The sequence below is a fragment of the Doryrhamphus excisus genome, linkage group LG6 (genome assembly GCF_037039965.1).
Source record: "Doryrhamphus excisus strain RoL-2023G ecotype Guam linkage group LG6, RoL_Dexc_Guam_v1.1, whole genome shotgun sequence".
NCBI lineage: Eukaryota > Metazoa > Chordata > Actinopteri > Syngnathiformes > Syngnathidae > Doryrhamphus > Doryrhamphus excisus.
In genome coordinates, this window is record NC_136362.1 from 3166924 (window position 1) to 3187284 (window position 20361).

At 35.0% G+C, this 20361-nt stretch overlaps 1 protein-coding gene across 3 annotated transcripts in view; it reads right to left on the reverse strand.

Moving 5' to 3' along the window:
- Positions 1–7741: 7741 nt before the first annotated feature.
- LOC131138558 (neural-cadherin-like) overlaps positions 7742–20361 on the reverse strand; it is a 126752-nt gene continuing 114132 nt past the window's right edge. The window contains exons 31-33 of one of the 3 annotated variants that reach the window (XM_078791134.1): positions 20002–20252; positions 12289–12443; positions 7742–8801 (exon numbers count right to left, since the gene is read on the reverse strand). In XM_078791134.1, the coding sequence (XP_078647260.1) occupies positions 8262–8801; positions 12289–12443; positions 20002–20252 (946 nt within the window). In that variant the 3' untranslated portion in view covers positions 7742–8261. The remainder of the gene's footprint in view (positions 8802–12288; positions 12444–20001; positions 20253–20361) is intronic. The other 2 variants (XR_013627476.1, XM_078791135.1) reach the window with 2 other exon arrangements.

Consider the following 20361-nt stretch of genomic DNA (forward strand, 5'->3'; position numbering starts at 1 on the left):
AGAAAAGAGAATAAACTTGGAATATGAGGAAAAATGTCAATGTAATAGAACTTTTATGAGACATAAACTAATAATATATATACTACATATTATATTATATATATTATTATATATTTTTTTAGCATTTTTAATAATTATTATTATTTTATTTACATAATTTGGGGAAAATCAAGTTGTGGAAAAAAGTTTAGCATGCTACGCAAAAATTACAAAAAGCTACTACTGTTGCAAAAAAAAACAGATTTAAAAAAAACACTGTAGTTTTACAATAATAAAGTCAAAATATTAAGATAAAAAATTAGAAAAGCTGAAAGAGTTGCAAAATGTTATTAAAAAACCAACAGATATAAAAAAAATAATATAAAAAGTTTTACAAAAATAGTTTAGCATGCTACACAAAAATTACAAAAAGCTAAAACTGTTGCAAAAAAAACAGATCTAAAAAAAACACTGTAGTTTTACAATAATAAAGTCAAAATATTAAGATAAAAAATTAGAAAAGCTGAAAGAGTTGCAAAATGTTATTAAAAAACCAACAGATATAAAAAAATAATATAAAAAGTTTTACAAAAATAGTTTAGCATGCTACACAAAAATTACAAAAAGCTAAAACTGTTGCAAAAAAAACAGATCTAAAAAAAACACTGTAGTTTTACAATAATAAAGTCAAAATATTAAGATAAAAAATTAGAAAAGCTGAAAGAGTTGCAAAATGTTATTAAAAAACCAACAGATATAAAAAAAATAATATAAAAAGTTTTACAAAAATAGTTTAGCATGCTACACAAAAATTACAAAAAGCTAAAACTGTTGCAAAAAAAACAGATCTAAAAAAAACACTGTAGTTTTACAATAATAAAGTCAAAATATTAAGATAAAAAATTAGAAAAGCTGAAAGAGTTGCAAAATGTTATTAAAAAACCAACAGATATAAAAAAAATAATATAAAAAGTTTTACAAAAGTTTAGCATGCTACACAAAAATTACAAAAATTAAAGAAAGTTGCAAAATGTTATAAAAAAAACAACAGTGTATTAAAAAAAACGCTGTAGTTTTACAAAAATAAAGTCAAAATATTAAGATAAAAAAAAGTGATATTTTAATTATATTCAGGAAAAATGTCACATGACTGCGCTAGCTGCTTTTGACCCCCGCGCAATAGTTTTTTAGCCATAAGTCCAACAACCCGTCCAAGATGGTACTTACCGATAAGCGGAACCAAAAGAGGCCCGAATAAAGAAGGCCTTCCCGGACCGTCCAATCAAATTGACGCATTCGCACAAGGAACTTGTGTTTTATTGTGCGCTGCCGTGAAAGCGGCCATATTTTCACCTGGCTTTGTTAAAAACACATTTGCTCACTCAGCATTGTCCGTCTGCAGTAATTCATCACCGCGGCTTTGGGCTATTGATGGCGCCGGCATCCGTTAGCAGGCCCCCCTGTCAATGATTCACTCACTAAGCCCATCTGTCAGGCGCCCTCTCCGCTTCCTCGCCCAACGCTATTTTGTTCAAGCCCTCCTCTTCCTCGGTGATGGATGGATCAAGTCGCTGACAGCCTGAAATGGCCGCCATCAACATAAAAAACACCTCACGGATTGTGTGGCGTTTGCGTAATTCCCTTGCAAATATCGTTTTTATTTTGTACCAAAGTCACCCGCAGCGTTTATAGCTTCGAAAAAAAAAAAAAAAAAAAAAAAGGGGGGGGGTGTCGTGTAGCAAGGTGATTTCTGGAGGTAACTGTTTGAGTATTCACAGCTTAGCCAAGGGGACTGATCGATAAATCAACGGTTCGCAGAATCCATCTCGATTGTGCCATTAAATGCTCCCAATACAGTCAATGATGGAGTGAATGGGGGGGTCGTGTTGTGGGGGGGGCGTCGGAGCACAATGAAGAACTGGCAAAATGGGGGGGATCAAGTGGAGACAAAGCCGGAGGTCCTGATGTTGGGCGCTGATGGGTCCAAGAGTTCAGGTGTGGCCAACAGTGCCACCTGTAGGTGGAAACAGGAAGTGCTGGATGACTCGGCTATAAAAAATACATTCTGTTAAGAAGTTGCCGGTTCTAATCTCTTCTGTAGTTTGTCTTGCACTTTCACAACATTGGTACACTTCTTAATCACAACTAATAAAAATTATTTTACCTTTTGTGAAGATATTATTCATTGAAATGTCTAATAATAATAATAATCATAATCATATTTATCATTGTGATTTACTCTTTTTTAATTTTTTCTCTCTTTTTTTCTTATTTTTCTTAATTTCTTTTATGGGGATAGGTTCCTAAAATATCCCCCAATAATTATTATTAATTATATAATTATAATAATTGTATAATTATACAATTATTATATATGTTTAAAGGCTGTAAAAATATCGCCATACTCTTTTCTAGCGCATTAATATTTTCTCACATTTTTTAAACACTCTCAAAAATCAAATTTTTCGAGTTTTAATGAACAAACTACAAGGTTTGAGACAATAATTAAAATTAGTCATTGTTCGGCTGTAGCGTTTTTGTATCCTCGTTAAAGCATATTATATCTATTTTCTTCCTTTTTCTGTTTTTTTCTTTCATATCTCAATTTTGTTTAAAAAAAATGTTAAATGTTAAAATGTTATTTTTCTTTCCTAATATTGCATTATTATACTTTTTCTCTGCTCTTTTAAAATTACTGGAATTTTTATTTTTATTTTATTAATTTTTTGTTATTTTTTCGTTATTTTTTAAAATAATATTTCTATAATGTATCATGGGTCAATAAAAAAATAGGCATTTTAATTACAAGAAACAGAAAAAAATATATAAAAATATATATATATATAGCAAAAAAAAGTGGCACACTAGCATCCTTTTAGTGTGGCCCTCTCTGGAAAACAGTTGCGAAATGGTATAAAAAAAACAGCAGATATACTATATATTATATATATTATTATATATTTTTTAATTATATTATATTATAATATTATAAATAAATATATTATAAATTATATTTTTACTATATATTTTAATTTTATTATATTATTATATATATACTATATATATAGCAAAAAAAAGTGGCACACTAGCATCCTTTTAGTGTGGCCCTCTCTGGAAAACCTTTCTAAATGCTAACCCTTGCTAGCGGCTGTTTCAAAACCGCTTCTAAACAGCCACCCAAGACCAGGACCCCGCCCCCGTCCCCCCCCCCCCCCCCCCTTGTCACAACTGTATTCCATCCCCATCCTGAGCCCGATGAAGGCTAGCAAACAAACAAATAAAGGTGACAGGAACAAGCCAAACGAAGCGCTCGCGCTTCCTGTTCCGAGAGGCCGCTCCCGTCGAGTGACCTCGTCCCATCAGAACGAACGCGAACGCGAATGCGAACGCGAACGTCGCGGATGCTGCGTTGCTCTGTCACAAGACATGTCCCACATTTGCCGTCGCCGTCGTCGGCCAACAGGATGAGAGTGTCTGTCAGGCGAGCTGACACGCACGCCACTTCACCGGGCCGCTGACAGAGGGCCACGCCACGCTGTCACTTCTCCCACATCCATCGCCGGAGGACAAACATGACCACACGCACACACACACACACACACACACACACGGGCCGTCACGCGCGCTCATACGTTAATAACGCCAGCGTAAACAGAGCCGGAATCAGTGAAGGGACGTGACTGACGGTCTGGGTTTGATGGCTGACGAGGCCGTGGAGCTCCGTGTCAGGCCTCATTCTTACAATCTCCAGCTGTCACATCAAACCCTCTGATGCTGATGCTGCCCCCGCCGCCGTGGCACCCCCGTGCAGCCCCACCAGGGCCCCGTCATCAGTGGATAAATATCACCTTGGCCTCAGAAAAAAAAAAGGCCTTCTCGACCATTGGTTGGAAACCAAAAGGAATCGAACCATCCACTCTTGTCAAATGTTGGTAGTTGTCTTGTTCTAACAGCTAAGCTCTTCCAAGCTATCATGTTTGTAGCTGGGAATGAACTCGACGTGCAGAAATGAAATAGGAATGTAAAAAAACTTGTTAAAAAAATGTAACAAAAAACTTTTTAAAAAACTTTTTAAAAAACTTTTTAAAAACTTTTTAAAAAACTTTTTAAAAAACTTTTTAAAAAACTTTTTAAAAAACTTGTTAAAAAACTTGTTAAAAAACTTGTTAAAATTTTTTTTTTTAAAAAGTTTTTTAAAAAGTTTTTAAAAAAGTTTTTAAAAAACTTGTTAAAAACTTGTTAAAAAACTTGTTAAAAAACTTGTTAAAAAATAAAAAAAACTTTTTAAAAAACTTTTAAAAACTTGTTAAAAAACTTGTTAAAAAATAAAAAAAAACTTTTTAAAAAGCTTTTTAAAAAGCTTTTTAAAAAACTTTTTAAAAAATATGTTAAAAACTTGTTAAAAAACTTGTTAAAAAACTTGTTAAAAATTTTTTTTTTAAAAAGTTTTTAAAAAAGTTTTTAAAAAAGTTTTTAAAAAAGTTTTTAAAAAACTTGTTAAAAACTTGTTAAAAAACTTGTTAAAAAACTTGTTAAAAAAATAAAAAAAACTTTTTAAAAAACTTTTAAAAACTTGTTAAAAAACTTGTTAAAAAATAAAAAAAAACTTTTTAAAAAGCTTTTTAAAAAGCTTTTTAAAAAACTTTTTAAAAAATATGTTAAAAACTTGTTAAAAGACTTGTTAAAAAACTTGTTAAAAAACTTGTTAAAAAATAAAAAAAACTTTTTAAAAAACATGTTAAAAACTTGTTAAAAAACTTGTTAAAAACTTGTTAAAAGACTTGTTAAAAAACTTGTTAAAAAACTTGTTAAAAAATAAAAAAAACTTTTTAAAAAACATGTTAAAAACTTGTTAAAAAACTTGTTAAAAACTTGTTTAAAAACTTTTTTAAAAACTTGTTAAAAAACTTGTTAAAAAATAAAAAAACTTTTAAAAAAACTTTTAAAAAAACTTTTAAAAAAACTTGTTAAAAACTTGTTTAAAAACTTGTTAAAAGACTTGTTAAAAAACTTGTTAAAAAACTTGTTAAAAAACTTGTAAAAAAAAAAAAAACTATTAAAAAACTTGTTAAATAATAAAAAAAACTATTAAAAAACTTGTTAAAAAACTTGTTAAAAATATTTAAAAAACATTAGCATCTCCATCACTCGCTCTTGTCCTCGGTTTTTGGTAATATAGGGTAATATGTCGGGTTAAATATCCTGATTAATAATAATTATTATTATTAGTAGTAATCACCCTCATCAAAGGTAAAGTTTGCTCAACTTTGGGTTTTACATGATTATTAATAAATATCTGAAAAAATGTTGCACTTATGGTTCAATGTATGTTTTTTATATTTTTTTATGTATATATATATTTTATATGTTTTTTTTAAATGATTCAGCCCGTGAAATTTATTATTATTATTATTGTTATTATTATTATTATTATTATTATTATTATTATTATTATTATTATTATTATTATTATTATTATTATTATTATTATTATTATTATTATTATTATTATTATTATTATTATTATTATTATTATTATGGTCATTTGAGTGCAGTTTTTCCTTCTATTGGCTCATGTCGCCCTCTAGTGGCTAACATCCAATCCCACAGTATTGTGTTGTACTCCAATCACTCCCAAAGCACATGTGGTTGCATAATCCCTCCACCAGGGGGCAGTGTACTCCCATAAACATTCATGTCGGAGACTCAGACTGTTAGGAGTATTAATAGGAGGCAGATGTACTGCGGCATTAATCTGCAGTTACTTATGCGTTCCAGACTTATTAATATCAAAATGAATCAAATAAATGTAAAACTACTTCAAATGTTCAGGGAGTTAAAAGCCATCAATTTAGCTTCTGCTGTTCCTCATCGTGATGCATTATTGAGACGTCTGGGAGATCACATGACCCATCAGCGGCGTGGAGGAACTCCGTTGGACTCGTCCTGTGTGCCTCATGTCAGTATTGCTTAACTTCTGCAAGGGCGGCCATTAAATGACACTTAGGCCCATAAGGGCATGCCCATAATGCATCAGAATCTTGACAGTTCCAGGATTTTAACTTAGTAGAACATCTTGTTGGTTAACCGGGAATATTCTTCACGTTGTCATTCCGGGCGATCCCAGCAAGGAAGGGAGACAGATTAACCGGAGAGGATTATGTACTACTTTCCGTCTGGGAAGCATTTCGGAAGAAAGCAGGAAAAAGCTTGTTGGTGATGTAAACACTGGAAGTACGATCAACGCTTGGGTTTTATTTCCAAGGAAAATTGATACGGGAAATGAAGGAAATAATCCATCATATTAATGATTCCATCCGTCACAGAAAATATTTGATGATTTTCCACGGATTTGATCCGGGAAGTGCCATCGGAAATATGAAAAGCTGGAGGATCTACCGAATGCCAACACGACTCATTCATCTTCTGTCATGGAGACAGAAGCCGAAGCAAGGGGGGGTTCAGACTTCCCTCTCCCCCGCTACGTGGTCCAGATCTTCCCGGTCAATCCCTAGGCTGGTCCTGGGTCTTACCCAAAGCCTCCAACCGGTCGAACATGCCCTACAGGCCGGTCCTACAGGCTGGTCCTACGCCCGGACCTACGGCCGGTCCTACAGGCCGGTTCTACAGGTCGGTCCTACAAGCCTGTCCTACAGGCCGGTCCTACGGCCGGTCCTACAGGCCGGTCCTACAGGCTGGTCCTACAGGTCGGTTCTACGGCCGGTCCTACTGGCCGCTCCTATGGCCGATCCTATAGGCCGGTCCTACAGCCAATCCTTACGGCCGGTACTACGGCCGGTCCTACGGCCGGTCCTACAGACTGGTCCTACGGCCGGTCCCATTGCCGGTCTTACAGGCCGGTCTTACAGGCTGGTCTTACAGGCCGGTCCAACAGCCGGTCCTACAGCCGGTTCTACAGGCCGGTCCTTACAGCCGGTCCTTACAGCCGGTACTACGGCTGGTCCTACAGGCCGGTCCTACAGGTCGGTCCTACAGCTGGTCCTATGGCCAGTCCTATGGCCGGTCCAATGGCTGGTCCGACAGGCCGGTCCTACGGCCAGTCCTTACGGTCGATCCTATGGCCGGTTCTACAGGCCGGTCCTTACAGCCGGTCCTTACAGCCGGTACTACGGCTGGTCCTACAGGCCGGTCCTACAGGTCGGTCCTACGGCTGGTCCTATGGCCAGTCCTATGGCCGGTCCTATGGCTGGTCCTACAGGCCGGTCCTACGGCCAGTCCTTACGGTCGGTCCTATGGCCGGTTCTACAGGCCGGTCCTTACAGCCGGTACTACGGCTGGTCCTACAGGCCGGTCCTACAGGTCGGTCCTACGGCTGGTCCTATGGCCAGTCCTATGGCCGGTCCTATGGCTGGTCCTACGACCAGTCCTTACGGTCGGTCCTATGGCCGGTCCTTCAGGCCGGTCCTTACAGCCGGTCCTTACAGTCGGTCCTACGGCCAATCCTATAGGCCGGTCCTTACGGTCGGTCCTAAGGCCGGGCCTTATGGTCGGTCCTATGGCCGGTCCTACGGCCAGTCCTACACGCCGGTCCTACGGCCGGTCCTACTGGTTGTCCCTACGGCCGGTTCTACAGGCCGGTCCTTACAGTTGGTCCTACGGCAGTTACTTACAAGCAGTTACTTAGAAGAATATATTAATATTTTCAGGAAAAATAAATAACATTTTAGTAGCATAAAGTTGAAATACGTTCCGGGCCTGGGAACGCCTTGGTGTGCCCCTGGCGGAACTGGAGGAGGTGGCCGGGGGCCGGGAAGTCTGGGCTTCCTTACTGAGACTGCTGGAATGGATGGATGAAAGTTGAAATATTACTATTAAGTCTAAATATTCATAGCAAAAAGTCAAAATTATGAGAAGAAAACTGAAAAAAAAATTGCTTCGGTTTTTGTCAGAGATTTTATTAATACGAATAAACAAATAACAAAAACCAAGGCTGTGCTGTATTTCCATTCCGATGTATGGAGCCGTCCAGGACCCACTTCCGGGTTGCGGCGCATTATTCCGAGGTCAGTCCAAGGTATGACCGACATTTGCGTCATGACGCCTTGAAACGGAGCTCATCAGGTTACGGTGTCGTACCGACAACCTCCGTCCCGCCGTGAATGAATGACCCTGCGTCTTGGATGGATTACTATTCTATTCCCAAACACTCACATTCCGGATATGGAAGTTTTGTGTCCGCATGAATGATTCGAAAAGTCTGGACTGTACAGTGGCATTGACTCCGACAGGGAATCCTCCCCAGCCTGGGAATTCTTCCCAGTTCAGCGTGGACCCCTGTTCTCCTGGTGTGTGTCTCTGTGGTTCTCAGAAGGCTTAGGGTCCCCCCTCAGGTCGCCCACAACAGCTCGAAGGGTTCTGAACTTGTCCGTTCTGGTACTCGGGGGCCCCTGATGCCTGATATCCGAACCCTGAGATGCACTGAGGGAGCGCACCGCCGCGAGGCCGCGCTCCTTCCTGGAAGGACGGCGCGGTGTGGTCCTGGTACCGAGGTCCTCCGGGTGTTCCATGTCTCGGATGACCTCGCACAGATAGCGGGCCAGGTCCTGGCTGGAGAAGGAGAGGGGCTTCTTGGAGCGGCGAAGCGTCAAAGGAGACGAGAGGGTCTCCGTCTCTGATGGGGGGACGGCGAGGCGCAGGGCGATGATGGCGCTGCCGTTCCCGTTAGACAGTCCCGTCCGTTTCTCCTCGTGGGGGGGCTTGTTCTCCGGGCAGGAAACAAGGCTTTGTGGGTAGCTGTAGCGGAGGGATTGCGCCGGGCTCGGTTGGAGGGATCGCTGCAGCTCCACCATGTTGAAAGCGTTCTGGGACACGACACAGAGAAGATCGAATTAATAAAAACGATATTTTTAGGAATATTAGGCTAATTGACTTAAACTTCTGCATCCCCGGGAAGACGATCGTTTGCTTGCACACAATTCCCACTGATGGCGTGCGTGGCATTTTATTATGTCTTATTATGTCTAAAATGTTGTATTTTCTTATGTCTAATTATGTCTAAAATGTTGTATTTTCTTATGTCTAATTATGTCTAAAATGTTGTATTTTCTTATGTCTTATGTATGTCTAAAATTTTGTATTTTCTTATGTCTTATTATGTCTTATGTATGTCTAAAATATCGTACTTTCTTATCTCTTATTATGTCTTATGTATGTCTAAAATGTTGTATTTTCTTGTCTTATTATGTCTTATGAATGTCTAAAATGTTGTATTTTCTTATGTCTTATGTATGTCTAAAATGTCGTACTTTCTTATCTCTTATTATGTCTTATGTATGTCTAAAATGTTGTATTTTCTTGTCTTATTATGTCTTATGTATGTCTAAAATGTTGTATTTTCTTATGTCTTATGTATGTCTAAAATGTCGTACTTTCTTATCTCTTATTATGTCTTATGTATGTCTAAAATGTCGTATTTTCTTATGTATGTTTAAAATGTTGCATTTTCTTATGTCTTATGTATGTCTAAAATTTTGTATTTTCTTATGTCTTAGATATGTCCAAAATGTCGTATTTTCTTATCTCTTATTATGTCTTATGTATGTCAAAAATTTTGTATTTCTTATGTCTTATTATGTCTTATGTATGTGTAAAATGTCGTATTTTCTTATGTCTTATGTATGTGTAAAAAGTCGTATTTTCTTATGTCTTATGTATGTCTAAAATTTTTTATTTTTTGTCTTATTATGTCATATGTATGTTTAAAATGTAATATTTTCTTATGTCTTATGTATGTCCAAAATTTTGCATTTTCTTATGTCTTATTATGTCTTATGTATGTCTAAAATGTCATATTTTCTTATGTCTTATTATGTCTTATGTATGTTAAAATGTTGTATTTTCTAATATCTTTTTATGTCTTATGTATGTCTGAAATGTATTTTCTTATGTCTTATGTATGTCTAAAATGTTGTATTTTCTCATTTCTTATTATGTCTTATGTATGTCTAAAATGTTGTATTTTCTTATGTCTTGTCTTAGTATGTATGTCATATACAGTCTATGATAAATGCCTAAAAATATCCACATCATACTCTTTTAATACAGTATCATGGAACGAAGTATCACGATATATCGCCGAAACGATATTTTCTTACACCGCTACAACAGAGCTGAGTTTAAAATTGGTGTTTTATGTATTATATTTATTTATTACTGATTGATTGATTTTCTTTATTCTTGATTTATTTATTTTTCATCTTATTTTGTGCAGAAAAATAAAAAGTAAGATATTTGAGAACAGTGGAATGTTTTATTAGAGCTTTTATTGTAGAAAATCAGAACCAAAGCAACGTTTATTAATTTTTTTTGTTGGTTTTTTGTTGGTTTTGTTTTGGAAAAACTGATGCGGCCCAGCCTCGCCCAGACCCTAGCTCCAGTGGCCCCCAGGTAAATTGAGTTTGAAACCCCTGGACTAAACCCTTGCCTGATTCTGCTGATATATTACACATTATATCATATATGCTGATTATATATATATATATATATATATATATATACACATTCATAACGCATATGAATGTGTCTGCAAAAAAGTCCTTTCTGTCTCCACTTCAGACAGAGTTGTAATGCTCCACTTTTTTGTGCGAGGCCGTCAACTCTGCTTCACTTCCACTCACATTCAGGACCTCAGCATAATTTCGCCCGGCGGCGTTCTGCAAATCAAAGGCAAGCAAGGCCGCTCTTGATAGACGGCAGCTTGGAAAATAAATCAGACATTTCATCATTCAACAGGTCTGAGTCAGAGCTGACATTGCAGGTATGCGTCAACGTGGCGGCCGCCAGTGGCCACGATGCCGATAAGTCGGAATAAACATATCAAAGGGAATTCTGCTGCCGGGATTCATAACTGATTTTTACACTTGCAGAGTTAGACAAAAATGTCGAAATCAAAAACAACATGATGGGGCATGGTTTTTTGAGGATTTAGTCGGAATGGAATATTTTCTCAACCCCAATATGCGGTTAGATGGAACGTTCCTGGTCATCATGGATGGAACAGATCGCTTGGATCGCTGGATATTGGCTGGGGGGCTGATTGAATAAAATTAAATTAAATAAAAATTAAAACAAAAAAAATAAACTATATTCGGAAAGCAGGAAGTGAACTAAAAATAAAATAAAATTAAAGTAAATAAAAATAAAAATTAAAACAAAAAACTAAAATCCAAAATAAACAAAAAAATTAAATAAAATTAAATAAAAATTAAAACAAAAAAACTTAAAACTATATTAGGAAAGCAGGAAGTGAACAAACAAAAAATAAAATAAAATAAAAAATAAAAACAAAAAAAACTTAAACAATATTAGGAAAGCAGGAAGTGAACAAAAAAATAAAATAAAATTAAAGTAAATAAAAATAAAAATTAAAACAAAAAAACTAAAATCCAAAATAAAAAAAATGAAATAAAATTAAATAAAAATTAAAACAAAAAAACTTAAAACTATATTAGGAAAGCAGGAAGTGAACAAGCAAAAAAATAAAATAAAATAAAAAATTAAAACAAAAAAACTTAAACTATATTAGGAAAGCAGGAAGTGAACAAATGTAACAGTTGTTGATTGTAAAAGTACCAGATGGAGGGGTAGGATGGGGGGTTTTGGTTTGGTGGCTGCTGGATTGGGTCTCTTGCTTGAGGCTGCTGGGTTCAGAGGTCCAAAACCAAAAATTAAATTAAATTAAATTAAATTAAATTAAATTAAATTAAATTAAATTAAATTAAATTAAATTAAATTAAATTAAATTAAATTAAATTAAATTAAATTAAATTAAATTAAATTAAATTAAAACTATATTAGGAAAGCAGGAAGTGAACAAACAAAAATAAAATAAAATAAAAATTTAAATAAAAAATTAAAACAAAAAAAACTTAAAACTATATTAGGAAAGCAGGAAGTGAACAAACAAAAAATAAAAATAAAAAATTAAAACAAAAAAACTCCAGTGCTGGCATTATAATTGCTTCTATTCGAAAAAAAGTCCTGCCCTGTTAAAAGAACCCAACACTTAATAATAATATAATTCAATAATAGCGCTAACATTTTGTTCGCTAGGACTGTATTCCAACCCTAACCCTAATGCTACCCCAAAAAACTGTAAGAACCCATTTCAGTAATAATTGGTAGCTGCTAAGACTCCATATGCCGCAATTTATTTGAGACAATATTCATATTCTAAGGTAGGTGCTGCTGTTTTGGGTAGCAAAATTGCTTGGTTTTTGTTTTAAGTGAAAAAAGGCACCCAGAAGTTGACTGAAATATCTTATATGGACTTAAGTATCATAGGCATACCTGGTCCTGCTCCCCTCCTCCTTCCTCGTCGTAGTTGAGCACGTTCTCTCGGATGTCCTCCCACTCGCCGTGTTGCGCCGACACATGGTACACGCCCTCTTTCAGGCCCTTGTGTCTCCTCCAGCAGGAATACAGAAAGAGGCCCAGCATCAACACTGAGGGGGTGCCAGAGAGAAGGTTAACTTCAGCTCGGTGTGGGGGGGTTCGCCGTCACACACACAATCAACATGGCGGTCATCATCACGTCGGGCGGCATTTTAATTTGAAGCTAACGCTACCAATGATGATTCCTTTGGTTTGATTCCGGTTCTTAGTGATTCTTGATTCCGGTGCGTTTGTTGATCTGTATTTTTTAAAATTATCCTTATTATTATTATTATTTGTTATGTCTGCAGTTCTTGTAATGTTTATACAAAGTTGACATGGAACGCAAACTCAATTTTTTTTTATTTTCGTTCTTCATAGAAAAATACATATATCAAAATAAATAATAAATAATAAATAATAAATAATAAATAATAAATAATAAATAATAAATAATAAATAATAAATAATAAATAATAAATAATAAATAATAAATAATAAATAATAAATAATGATGTGGAGAATAAATAGATTACATCAAATATTTAATTTAATAGTTTAATATTTAAATATTTAATGTTGTATTTATTATGACTTTTCATGTCGTTGCCTGGCTCCCGTGAAATAAATAATAAATAATAAATAATAAATAATAAATAATAAATAATAAATAATAAATAATAAATAATAAATAATAAATAATAAATAATAAATAATAAATAATAAATAATAAATAATAAATAATAAATAATGATGTGGAGAATAAATAGATTACATCAAATATTTAATTTAATAGTTTAATATTTAAATATTTAATATTGTATATAATATAATATAATATAATATTGTATATTTATTATGACTTTTCATGTCGTTGCCTGGCTCCCGTGTAATAATAAATAATAAATAATAAATAATAAATAATAAATAATAAATAATAAATAATAAATAATAAATAATAAATAATAAATAATAAATAATAAATAATAAATAATAAATAATAAATAATGTGGAGAATAAATAGATTACATCAAATATTTAATTTAATAGTTCAATATTTTAATATTTAATATCTTATTTATTATAATTGAATAAATAGATTACATCAAATATTTAATTTTTATTTTCGTTCTTCATAGAAAAATATATGCATTCAATATTATATAGTTTATTTTTCATGTCGTTGTCTGGCTCCTGTGTAATAATAAATAATAAATAATAATGTGGTGAATAAATAGATTACATCAAATATTTGATTTAATAATTTAATATTTTAATAATTAATATTCCAATATTTAAATATTTAATATTAAATTTATTATAATTTAATTTAATAAATAGATTACATCAAATATTTAATATTTTTTTATTTTCGTTCTTCATAGAAAAAATATATGCATTCAATATATACATAGTTTATTTTTCATGTCATTGCCTGGCTCCCGTGTAATAATAAATAATAAATAATAAATAATAAATAATAAATAATAAATAATAAATAATAAATAATAAATAATAAATAATAAATAATAAATAATAAATAATAAATAATAAATAATGTGGAGAATGAATAGATTACATCAAATATTTATTTTAATATTTAATTTATTATAATTTAATTTAATAAATAGATTACATCAAATATTTAATAATAATTATTTTCGTTCTTCTATTTGCCAGACTTTTGCAGCAACGTATCACAACCTTCCTCGGGAGTAAAGGCTCCAAGTATTTAGTATTCAGCTAGAAAGTAAGAACGCAAATATTTTAAATATTCCGAACTTCAAAAATAAACACAAAACGTGACATAAACGCGATGCAGTATGTGAGCATTAAAGACTAAAACTGACAGTTTGTTCTGTATTACTCATCCGATGATACCACTTCCAAAAATAAGACGTAAATTAGTCCTGGAAGACGTCTCCGTTTCCCTGATTGTCCGGGTAGGACATAGTAATGGTAGCCATCGCTATTTCGCCGAAACCGGAATCCCGCTAAAGGTCCTGAAGCATACATATCAATCAAAGCAATTGCGTGCTGAATTATCCAACATGGCGGACTGACCTTTACGGTCAATTCATCTCAAATATTTTTTTTCCTTCCTTTTACTTTTCTCGCTTGTTAACACTGACATTTTTTTTTCCATTGCAGCCCTCATTACTCTTTAAGTTTGTCAGTACTCTTGTTTTTTAGTACTTCCTTGGCCTCTACCTGGCCTCCTTTTTTCCTTCCTTTACGCCGCATGGGAAGAATTCCCACTGTGATGCATTCAAGGTATCAATTTAATTGGAATGTACGGTATTTGCATTTAGTTTGTTTGTAGTGTTGTAGTGTAATAGCTATTACAAAGGACAACAAGAAAGTGGTAAGGTATATCCGTAATGACAAGCGTGTGTTTAAACAAAAGCATATGCAAAAATGTTGTTATTTTGACTTTATTGTTGTTTATGTTTTTTTTTATTTTAGCTTTTAGTGTCATCGACCAATAAAAACCCGGCGTTATAAAGACATAATCGTTGCCCCACCCCCCCGCCCCAGCGAGCATCGCAGATGCTCACAGCATGATGAATAACCACTGGGGGGGGCGGGTGTAGGGGGGGGGGGGCACAAACACCACAGCCACCCATTCATCCATTATGCCGCTGCCTGCTTGCCCTCAAAGTGGGAGCATGCGGGTCTATACTGCTTTGTGAATTATAGATGAGCGGCGGGGGGCGGGGGTGGGGGTGAGGGGGGCGCACAACCACAACGTCTTGATCAAAACTGGTGGCTGGGACTGCGTGAATGAGGAGAAGAGAGCAGTGAGACAGCATGATGTATTAGAGGATGGATGGATGGATGGATGGATGGACGAAAGAGAAGTGATGAACAAAAGGAAGGAAATGAGACCGGTGAGAGATGGGAATGGGTAAACAAATCGTCTTTTATTTTCAGGGAATAAAAACAGGCACTTTCAACAATTAACAGTCCATATTTATATTATGGAAAGCAGGAAGTGAACAAATGTAACAGTTACTGATTGCAAAAGTACCAGATAGAGGGGTAGGATTTAATAAGCTTAAAATAAGCTTAAAATTAAATTAAATGAAATAAATAATAAAAATGAAAACAAAAAAACCTTAAACTATATTGGGAAAGCAGGAAGTGAACAAATTTAACAGTTACTGATTGTAAAAGTACCAGATGGAGGGGTAGGATTTAATAAGATTAAAATAAGCTTAAAATTAAATAAAATTAAATTGAATGAAATTAAATAAATAATAATAAAAAAAAACTTAAACTATATTAGGAAAGCAGGAAGTGAACAAATGTAACAGTTATTGATTGTAAAAGTACCAGATGGAGGGGTAGGATTTAATAAGCTTAAAATAAGCTTAAAATAAAATTAAATAAAAAATAAAAATGAAAACTAAAAAACCTTAAACTATATTGGGAAAGCAGGAAGTGAACAAATTTAACAGTTACTGATTGTAAAAGTACCAGATGGAGGGGTAGGATTTAACAAGCTTAAAATAAGTTTAAAAATAAGCTTAAAATAAGCTTAAAATAAAATAAAATTAAATAAAATTAAAAATAAAAATTAAAACAAAAAAACTTAAACTATATGAGGAAAGCAGGAAGTGAACAACTGTAACAGTTAGTGATTGTAAAAGTACCAGATGGAGGGGTAGGATTTAATAAGCTTAAAATAAGCTTAAAATAAGCTTAAAATAAGCTTAAAATTAAATAAAATTAAATAAAATTTAATAAAATTAAATAAAATTAAATAAAATTAAATAAAATTAAATAAAATTAAATAAATTAAATAGAATTAAATTAAATAAATAATAAAAATTAAAACAAAAAAAACCTTAAACTATATTAGGAAAGCAGGAAGTGAACAAATGTAACAGTTACTGATTGTAAAAGTACCAGATGGAGGGGTAGGATTTAATAAGCTTTGCTTCTTCCTACTCCTTTTTGGACATGTGGAACTGGGAACTGATTATGGGATGCACTCAATTGGAATCTGATGCATGTTCAAATGTAATTAATTACCATTATTAAATTACCATTACCATTACCATATAGCATACTCGCTAGCCAACATCAAGTATCAAGTCATCAAGTATCAACTACTCTTCTGGTTCTACAAGATAGAAAGTAGCCAGTCTTATAGTACATAGCATGCACTACAGACATGCACAAGCACTCTAGCAGTACCAGATCGTGTCGGTATCAAACTTCAAACTCTGGTCCGTCTGTGACGCCTCATGTAAACGTGAATAATGGATGATCCTTTTAACTTTTAATGCAAGCCGAGGCGGAGCAGGAGTCCCCGTTTTTAATTTAGCACCCGGTTAGTCGCCAGCCTTGCTGGTGTGAGAGCGTATATTTACAGCTTGTACTTCCTGCACAGACGAGGGTACTCATGAAACAAGTACATACAGTACAAGCAGTACATCGTTAGAGCCATTTTATGGACTTGTCACGAGGTGAAACCAGGACGATTTTTATTGAACTTGCTTTATTAAAAGGTGAGGCGCAGTAATGACTCACCAAAGACTCCTCGTTTCTTTGTGAATTTATGATATTTATATTTCATGTCCCGACAACATTGAACACAAACTTAGACTCCTACCTTTTACGTTTTTTGGTCAGAATACTTCTGCAATACTAATCGAGACATTTCCATAGTGGATCAATAAAGCTCGGCTCGGTTTCAGAAGACACACAGACCATCTTAACACTTCAAAATAGAAGTTTTTCCTCTGGGCATTTCGAAAAGAGTCGTGTTAAATAAATCAATCAATTGTATACCAACAGTAGAACCAAACCACAAACTCTTCATGTACAGCGGAACCTCCGTTAGCATCCGCCGCGATTAGCATGTTTTTCGGTTAACGCCTCAGTTTGAGTACATTTTTTTGGTTAACACACAACATGGCATCACAGTAGATTGTTTACGAGGAAAGATGCTCACTCTAATGATCGTCACAAAATCTTTGGTCAGAATACTTCTGCAATACTAATCGAGACATTTCCATAGTGGATCAATAATGTTCGGCTCGGTTTCAGAAGACACACAGACCATCTTAACACTTCAAAATCAAAGTTTTTCCTCTGGGCATTTCGAAAAGAGTCGTGCTAAATAAATCAATCAATTGTATACCAACAGTACAAACCAAACCACAAACTCTTCATGTACAGCGGAACCTCCGTTAGCATCCGCCGCGATTAGCATGTTTTTCGGTTAATGCCTCAGTTTGAGTACATTTTTTTGGTTAACACACAACATGGCATCACAGTAGATTGTTTACGAGGAAAGATGCTCACTCTAATGATCGTCATAAAATCATTGGTCAGAATACTTCTGCAATACTAATCGAGACATTTCCATAGTGGATTAATAAAGTTCGGCTCGGTTTCAGAAGACACACAGACCATCTTAACACTTCAAAATAGAAGTTTTTTCTCTGGGCATTTCAAAAAGAGTCGTGTTAAATAAATCAATCAATTGTATACCAACAGTAGAACCAAACCACAAACTCTTCATGTACAGCGGAACCTCCGTTAGCATCCGCCGCGATTAGCATGTTTTTCAGTTAATGCCTCAGTTTGAGTACATTTTTTTGGTTAACACACAACATGGCATCACAGTAGATTGTTTTTACGAGGAAAGATGCTCACTCTAATGATCGTCACAAAATCTTTGGTCAGAATACTTCTGCAATACTAATCGAGGCATTTCCATAGTGGATCAATAAAGTCCGGCTCGGTTTCAGAAGACACACAGACCATCTTAACACTTCAAAATCAAAGTTTTTCCTCTGGGTAGTTCAAAAAGAGTCGTGTTAAATAAATCAATCAATTGTATACCAACAGTACAAACCAAACCACAAACTCTTCATGTACAGCGGAACCTCCGTTAGCATCCGCCGCGATTAGCATGTTTTTCGGTTAATGCCTCAGTTTGAGTACATTTTTTTGGTTAACACACAACATGGCATCACAGTAGATTGTTTACGAGGAAAGATGCTCACTCTAATGATCGTCATAAAATCATTGGTCAGAATACTTCTGCAATACTAATCGAGACATTTCCATAGTGGATCAATAAAGTTCGGCTCGGTTTCAGAAGACACACAGACCATCTTAACACTTCAAAATAGAAGTTTTTCCTCTGGGCATTTCGAAAAGAGTTGTGTTAAATAAATCAATCAATTGTATACCAACAGTAGAACAAAACCACAAACTCTTCATGTACAGCGGAACCTCCGTTAGCATCCGCCGCGATTAGCATGTTTTTCAGTTAACGCCTCAGTTTGAGTACATTTTTTTGGTTAACACACAACATGGCATCACAGTAGATTGTTTACGAGGAAAGATGCTCACTCTAATGATCGTCATAAAATCATTGGTCAGAATACTTCTGCAATACTAATCGAGACATTTCCATAGTGGATCAATAAAGTTCGGCTCGGTTTCAGAAGACACACAGACCATCTTAACACTTCAAAATAGAAGTTTTTCCTCTGGGCATTTCGAAAAGAGTCGTGTTAAATAAATCAATCAATTGTATACCAACAGTAGAACCAAACCACAAACTCTTCATGTACACCGGAACCTCCGTTAGCATCCACAGCGATGTTTTTCGGTTAATGCCTCAGTTTGAGTACATTTTTTTGGTTAACACACAACATGGCGCACCTCTTGAGGTGTTATTAATATTAATATTTTTTTTTCACAAAATGTCGTTTGCTTTGCTTGCTAACAAAGTCGGCTACGTTGCCGGTCAGCGGTTGACTCAAAAATTTATTTTTTATAATATAATAATTATAGTTTTACATGCATAAAACTATCCCAAATGTCGAGAAAATGAAAAATGAAAAATTATTTGACCTTCATTGATATGGTGACTATTCCCAAAGACACAATATGGCAGCCATTTTGGGTTACTGATGTGAGTAAAAATAATGTTTAATAAATTTATGGATTTTTTTTTTCAAAATAACTTGAAAAGTTGCGAATGTATTTGGATGAAATAAAGGATTCGTTAACATTGCCTAATCGGACTCCATAAAAAGGTCCCAAAATAGCAAAGTCTGATCCAAAAAAAATGAGGATTATTGTTTTGCTTTGGATCAATTCCTGATACCGATATCTCATTTTTACGGCCATTTTTTATCGGGCGTCCGTCGTAATAAGCTACTCCAGTTATTCTTCACAATACAATCCAAGTTAGGTTGGCTCGGGACAAAACAAACGTACAAATAAACAAAGACAGAAAGACAAAAAACACACCAGCAGGGAATGACCGTGGGAATATTGTTGGGATATAAAATCACTTGGACGGATGAAGGGTAAGGCTGAAAGTGGAATTGACTTTTGAAGCCAGAGTGTAACATTGGAAGCGACGGGGGACACAAAAGAGATGAGAAATATAGAAAAACACATAAAGAAGCCACCCTGATTTTCCGGGGGCCTTTTAGTGCTTCCCTGTCGTTCCCAAATGAAGACATAGAGTACAATGTTCCTCTATTGCACCGCGGAAAATCCCATCTTGGCACAAGAGGTCGATACAAAGTATGACAAAAGTGAAGATGAAGAGTCACCACAGGTAGAAAAGCACATAGTCAACATAGCTACCTAGAAACGCCATCACACAGATGCTGATGGCAAACATGGAGCTCAGGCTGAGGCTGGTGCCGTCTTCGTTATGGAACATGGCGAGCGTCACCTCGCAGTGGCGTCCTCGGTAGCCCTCGCTGCAGTGGCACGTGTAGCGGGAGGGCGAGTGAGCCACGCAGGTGCCGTGGCGACACGGACGGCTGGCGCACAGCGTGTAGACGCACGACTTGCCTGTGGAGATCTCCCTGGTGATGTGGCCTTGGGGGCACCTGCTTGGACAGCGTAGGGAAACTTCGGTTAGTTTTAGTTTTAGTCTGGTGGTTTGGTCCACTTTGATTTGAGCATGCGGGTTACGATGGCATACATCACACCATCATC